At 58.4% G+C, this 6,855-nt stretch overlaps 1 protein-coding gene across 2 annotated transcripts; it reads left to right on the top strand.

Moving 5' to 3' along the window:
• Nucleotides 1-522: 522 nt before the first annotated feature.
• On the top strand, nt 523-5,680 carry RNF225 (ring finger protein 225). 2 transcript variants are annotated; one of them, XM_047834382.1, is made up of 2 exons: nt 523-650; nt 1,247-5,679. In XM_047834382.1, exon 2 carries the CDS (start codon nt 1,258-1,260, stop codon nt 2,263-2,265), a length of 1,008 nt encoding a protein of 335 aa, XP_047690338.1. In that variant the 5' UTR covers nt 523-650; nt 1,247-1,257; the 3' UTR covers nt 2,266-5,679. The 2 variants fall into 2 exon arrangements, with proteins under 2 accessions (XP_047690338.1, XP_047690339.1); XM_047834383.1 differs by having other exon boundaries at nt 615-667; nt 1,247-5,680.
• Nucleotides 5,681-6,855: the final 1,175 nt, after the last annotated feature.

Below are 6,855 nucleotides of genomic sequence, written 5' to 3'. Positions count from 1 at the left end.
CTGAGAGGCATGTTCCCTGGAAGGAGCTCCAGGGAGAAGAATCCAAGGCCACAACACTTTCCAGCCCCCTGTCTGCTTGTTTGAAAGGGGCCAGCTCTGTCCAGTCCACTGTTGTGTCTGCCCACCTTCCACCCCGGGACTCCAGAGGTTCCTTGGTTCTGGCCAGGTTCCCCCAGGGGTTCCAGGCTGCCTCCCCAGTCATTTTGGGTGGTCAACACTGCAACCCAATCCTGGGCATCCTGTAGAGCCACTGCCACACTTGGCTTCTGATTGTACTAGGTGGCTGGGAAGTGGGTTCCTGAGGTGTTGAAGGCTTGGTTGCAGGGGTGTGGGATGTTAGGGGGGAGATTATTGCCCACCCACGAGGCCAGACTCTCCCTGCCCTGTCAGTCTGCCATCCCTCACCTGCCGCCCCCAACATCCGGCCAAGGTCAGGCTTGGTGTTCATGCTGGAGGGACCTGTCTGGGGGGGCGGGGCAGGCAGTCAAACAGGTCTGGTGGGTACCTTGGGAACCTGGGATCTGGAGGGAGTGGTACCAAGGCAGCACCCTCCTGCAGGGAGGGGCACCTAGTATGCAGTTGCTGGTAGGCAGAGGACTGGGGTCAGAATTGGAAGGGACGTGCCAGCCAAAGGGAGGAGGCATCCACAGGTAGGAAGAGCCCAAAGGTCAGCTGGGGTCTGTCATTGTCTAGTTGGGACCCTCTGTCACCTGTTGGGCTTCCAACATTGCTCTGTGCTGCTGGGCTCCAATCCTGAAGTTTGGGTGTCCTCTTCCCTCATCTTCCTCTCCTGGAGTCTGTGGACTCCCCAGAGTCAGTTCTTTTGGTGGGTGGGGGCATCCCCTTCTTTGCTCCTCTTGGTGTTGGATCCTCCTCATTGCCTAGGGTCCTGCCTGGTGACTCAGGTCCTCTCTGCTATCCTCTCTGGGGCCTTTTGAGTCTGTAGCTTAGGATCTACTGGGGCCCCTGAGTCCATCCCAGTGTCTGTCCCTGTCCCCAATCCTCCGTCGTCTCATCTGTCCTGCCCCCCTCCTTCCCTGGTCCTGATCTTCTACTTCTGATCTACTTCCTGCTTCGGACACCCTTTTCCTCTGCTCCAACCCAGAGAGTCGCTAACTTTTCCCATCCTCTGCTCCTTGGCTCTGGCAACCACCCTTTCTCTGAATGCCCCTGCTCTAGGTTGGGCCAGCCCCTGACCTTCGTTCTTCCACCACCTCCTTCCCTGGCTGACCGCCTCTCCCCTCAGGCCTCGTCCGGATGCCCTGCCCTCGGCCACCCTGGCTCCGCCGCCCCCGGGCCGCTCAAGGCTCAGGCCCCTGCTCTCCGGGCTCACTCTCTGTGCCACGCTCCCCGGGCAGGGGGGAGGGTGAAGACGACGGCGAGGAGGAGGAGGAGGAAGAAGGGGACGGCAGCCCGAGCTCGGGCCCCATCCTGTCCCCCGCGTCTCCCGTGGAGTGCCTCATTTGCGTGTCCCCCTTCAACGGCGAGTTCAAGCTGCCCAAGCGCCTGGACTGTGGCCACGTCTTCTGCCTCGAGTGCCTGGCCCGCTTGTCCCTGGCCACGGCGGGCGGCGGGGACGCGGTGGCGTGCCCCGTGTGCCGAGCGCCCACGCGCCTGGCCCCGCGCCGGGGGCTGCCCGCTCTGCCCACGCAGCCTGGCCTGCTGCCCCGCGAGGCGCGCGCGCCGACCCCGCGCCGGGGCTCCGTGCGCTTCGACCGCCGCCGCGGCCTGCTCTACCTGCGGCCGCCGCCGCCCCCCCCCGGGCCGCGCAAGTCCCGCGCCGCCCGCCCGCCGCCGCTGCCGCCGCCGCTGCGCCTCGGCCGCCCGCTGTCCCGCCGCCTCTCTCTGAGCAGCCCGGCCTGGGCCTTCAACGCGGCGGTGGCGCTGGCCGTGCTGGTGGCCGCGGGCCTGGTGGTGTCGGGCGTATACATCTTCTTCCTCATCCCGCACGCCGCCTCCTCCGGCCCCGCGCGGCCCCAGCTGGTGGCGCTCGCCCCCGCGCCTGGCTTCTCTTGGTTCCCGCCGCGGCCCGCGCCCGGGGCGCCCTGGACCCCCGCCTGGACGCCGCACCCCACGGGCCGTGACCTGGACACTGCTCTGCCGGAGGCTGCGGAGGACGCGCCGCAGCCCGAAGGGGGCTCCGAGGACACGGCGGAGGGCGAAGGGACGCCGGCCAGGGCCCCGAGCCGCACGTGGAGGGCAGGGGCTGGGCCCGGCTGGGCCCCGCGGGGACGGGGCGCGAGGAGGGTGTGGGGGCCGCAGTAAACGCATCTGTGCTCCGGGGCCTATCTTCAGGCCTGGGGACCTCCGTGTCACTCTGGTGGGGCCCTGCCAGGACCCCTTGCCATGATTCTCGTGGAGGCCTTGGTAAGGTGCATCCCTTACCGATTGCCCACTTCTCCAGAAGGAGGCCTGGTGGGATCATTCCAGACAGCATCACCACAAAACAGGGACCCTCTCAAGGACTACCCCCTGCCTTCATTCCCACAAGGGGCCCTCAGAGAGCACCCATGACACCAATCCCTGTGGACATCCGGCAGCTGAGGCTGCCCTGATCCCCATCTTTATAAAGGTCCTGCTGGGAGCCACTCCAAAGCCTGGTCTCCATTAGGATCCAGTGGCAAGTACCCTTGATCCTCATCCCTCGTGGCAGTCCACCTGGAGAGCCCCTCTGACCAGAATGGTGCAGGTACCCTGCTAGGGACACCATCAGCCCTGATCACAGGGCTCGACTAAGTGTACCCCCAGTCATCAGACCCCTGGGGGAGCACCTTCAGCAAGCAGCTGGGGCTGAAGGCTCTGATTTACCCACCCTTGGGACTCACTGGAGGTTGCTGGGGCCCCCCATCTTTGGAGGCAAAGCTGCTGCTGCTGTTAGTCTCTGGCCATGGTCTGGCCCAGCCCATTGTAGTCCTCCCCCTCCCCCCTCCTCCCTCCCCCACCAATCCCTACTGAGGCTGTGGAGTTTTCCACTCTGCTGCATACAGGCTGGGTCTGGGTGGCATCCAGCTGTTTCCATGCTGGTCCTGTGTTGCCTCTCTGTAGACATAGCTGGGACTTGAGCTTGGAGGGGCAGCAGGGGCCTGGCCAGGATTTAGGAGGGACAGATAGACCCTGAGCCTCAAAGACTAGCTCCCACTTAGTCCTGAGTACCAATTTGCAATGGGAGCCTCCACAACTCCAATGGGTCATGGCTTCTGGGACCCTCCTGAAATGCTGTAGGGGCAGCTCTGGTCACCTAGGCTTAAAGAGGCTAAGGTTGCCCTCTAGGTCAATGTCACATGATTTTGGGGGTGGGTGTTCCTGGATCTCCCTGGCCTGCTGGCAGGTATCCTGGCCACCTTAGGTTCTAGAACCTCCATCACCCCCATCTGCACTCAGTTATTGCACCTCTTCCTCCAGGGCTCTATCAACCTTTTTTGGCATCCTTGCCATTCCCCTAGGTGAAGCTTCAGCCCTCCCTGTGGACGGCAGCCTGCAGGGTTCCTGTCCTCCTCCTCTCAGAAACCTTCCCTGCTAATGTCACTGCAGGGTAGATGGCAGCCTCATGCTACACAAACTGAACACGGGCCTTCTGTTCCCCCGGGTCCTGGAGCCCACATCCTGTCTCACTTTGCCCAGGGTTGGGGTTCTGTGTTTTGTGGGTGGGAATCCAGCATTTTCCAGAGAGCAAAATGACTGCTACGGGGCTGGAGGCTCCTGTTTGACTTGTTTACATCTGTGTCCTCAGTGCCTGGCATACGGAGGGGGGCCAAATAGTATTCTGGGGAGTGACAGCATTGCAGGTGACAAAGAGGCAGCCCAGGAATGCCTATGGGCACTCCAGGCCCAACTGTCTCCCAGTCACCCCGATCTAGGCATGTCGGCAGAGCTCCTTTTGATACAAGCTGCTCCTTCCAGGTGGAAAGCCAGAGGGGGAACATCAGGACATTGAAGGGAGTGTCTTCCCAGACCAGTTCTTGTTGCACACCCAGGTGTCAACGTCACCCACAGGGGCTGGGGGCAGTGTGCTGGGTCACTGGGCAGTCATAGCCCAGCCCACTCAGGGAAGGAGGGGACTTGGTCAGGCAAGAACAGGTTGGTGGTCTGTATTAGTTTTCTCTGGCTGTTGCAACAAATTACCACCAACTGAGTTCCTTATAGTTCTGCAGGCCTGGAGTCTTGAAATCAATTTTGCCTCGATAAAATTAAGTGTCCTCAGGGCTAACTTCTCTGGAGGCTCCAAGAGAGAATGTCCCTAGCTTTTCCATCTTCTTGAGCTGCATTCCTTGGCTTCTTCCTCTATCTTCATATTTTATTTTATTTTATTTTATTTTTTAAGTAACTACGTCTCACGTGGGGCTTAAAATCACAAACCCAAAATCAAGAGTCCTGCGCTCTACTGACTGAACCAGCACACTCTATCTTCAAAGGCAGCAGCCTAGCAGCTTCAGATCTCTCTCTGATCTGCCTCCCTCTTTCACTTATAAGGATACTGTGATTGTATTGAGCCCACCCAGATAATCCCAATTTCCTCAGCTCAACATCCGCATCTGCAAAGTCCATTTTGCCATGTAAGTAACAGATTCACAGATTCTGGGATTAGGATGTGGCTATCTTTGGGGGACATTATTCAGCTTAGCATAGGGTCTCAGATATCCCTCTTCTCATTCCTTCCCTCCTCCACCCCAGGCTGGGAAAGTGGAGAGGGTCAGGAGTTGGGCCCAGCTGGGGGTGTCAGAAAGGGGCCCTTAGCTGGTGGTGCACAGAAGGGGGAGAGACAATGCTGTCTGCTTGGAAGGAGACCTTAGAAATGTATCTTCAAAACAGCTGGCATCGAGGTAAAGGGACCTGGAACAGGAAGGTGGTGACTGAGGGCAGTGGGCAGGGCTGGCCCCTCCCCCCTGTCCTAACTAGCTTCCTCTTAGGGGCTAGGGAGAGTAAGAGAGTGCTTCTCCACTCTCACAAATGGAAACCTGAAGCCTCAGTCTTTCTTTCCTTTAAATGAGGCTGATGACAGATTCCAGGGGTCCTGAGCATTCCTGTCCACTAATTACTACCTTGATGCCTGCCCACCTGCTGCCCACAAACAAAAGGAGCTGCCCCAAACCACACTGGGTGACTCCTTCCCATCCTTGCCTACCAGCCTATGTGGCCACCCAGAGCTGTGCTCTCCCAGCCCTCTCTCTGCCCACCGCATCCCTGCTGCATAACCACCCCTCACCAGCCCCAGGCTTGCTCCTTCTTCTAGGTCCTGGTGCCTCTGACTACCCAGAGAGGGGGCATCAACCTCAATGCCTTGCATGGTGCCAGAGATGCCAGACGTTTGTTCTTTTCTCTGGAAAATGGACAATAAACATTTTACTTGCAGGAAAATTTTGTTAATCTACAAGTATTTATTGAGCACCTGCTGTGTACCAAGGGTGCCTGGGGACACCTCAGGAACAAAGAGGGCTCTCACATGCCAGATGACATCCATAAAGCTGAGCAGAGGGGCCATCATCTTGGCCACACTCCCTTCCTTGTCAAGCTCGTGGAGCCCCCAACTCCCCAAACCTTTCCCAAGGCATCCCCCAGCTCTCCCTCCCATGCTTTCTGAAGGGCCCCCAGGTACTCCATTCTACAGGGATCCCGCCAGTCTCTTCTGATTGGAGTCAAGGAGGCTCCTGCTTACTCCAAACCCGACCCTGACCATCAGGCATCCTTTCGTGTTGAGACCAAGGGAACAAAGGCCTCAGAGGGCCCTCACTGGACCCTGAGAGCAGCAGTGTCCAGATGACATATGGGGAAACTGAGGCTGATGGGCTGGGCAGGACGTGGATTTGAACAAAGACTACAGAGCTTTCTGCAAAACACTTTCTCCCCTCAACTCCACGCCCTGGCGGGGCAGCCTTGGTTTTTTCCCTTCCCTGGAGGTGCAGTGGAAGTTCTCTCTCAGTGCTTGGAGTCTTCCCTCCTCGCTAAGACGAGCAGCAGGCCAGGGGAGCTTGGGAGAGCTTCTAGCATTCCCGGCTGGGGGGCCACAGGAAGAGGGAAAGGTGAACAACAAACAAAAGACCCAGATACCTCAAACACCTGAATGTAAGAAAAGGGGCAGATTTTGCGATCGCCTTTGTGGCGCTTCTGCTGTGTACCAGGCCCAGCGCTCTGGACACACAGGCCCATGCCCTCGCAGGGCTCACGCCAGACACAAGGTGGTGGACAGGGACTAAACTCGATTTGAACAGAGATAATACAATTATGGATAAATTTTAACACAGACAAATGTGAACGCAGGCAGATTAGATCACGAGGTTTCCAGTGGAGGTAAGTGCCAGAGGAAGACCCCAAATGTGCGCCGGGCAGGTGGACCTGCCTGACTCTGAGGCACTCTCACTAAAGCTAACCACACATTCAGATTAGACCCGGCAAGTGCTAAGATCCTCCCAACCCAGAAGGGAGACTGAGGCTGGGTCAGGGAGCATCTCCACTAGGAGCCCAACTTGGCGGTGCAATCCTAGACGTCTCCTCCAAGCTGCCACCCCCTCTGTGCTGGCAGTCTCTGCAGAGGCTTGGAGCCACAGTGGCCTGAGCGACCTGTGACCTGAGTTCTCCCTCCCTGGGGCATGGGGCATGGATGTTTCACTTTAATAGCCTGGGAAAACTTTGGGTATAGGGTATAGGACTTTTTCAAAGAAACTTCTAGAAATCTACTCTTTCCTTTTTAATTTTTTTAGAGAGAGGGAGAGAGAGTACAGGTGAGCAAGGGAGAGGGTCAGAGAGAGAGAGAAAATGGGGATCTTAAGCAGGCTCCATGCTCAGTGTAGAGCCTGATGCAGGGCTTGATCCCGCGACCCTGGGTTCATGACCTGGGCCGAAATCAAGACTGCCACTCAA

Source organism: Prionailurus viverrinus, chromosome E2 (genome assembly GCF_022837055.1).
Source record: "Prionailurus viverrinus isolate Anna chromosome E2, UM_Priviv_1.0, whole genome shotgun sequence".
Lineage (NCBI taxonomy): Eukaryota > Metazoa > Chordata > Mammalia > Carnivora > Felidae > Prionailurus > Prionailurus viverrinus.
Note: the sequence above shows the minus strand (reverse complement) of the source record. Positions and strands in the feature narration are given on the sequence as shown.

Bases quoted from the DNA above. Each gene is read 5' to 3' on its own strand.
- RNF225 (XM_047834383.1), top strand. From the start codon at position 1,258: ATGCCCTGCCCTCGGCCACCCTGGCTCCGCCGCCCCCGGGCCGCTCAA.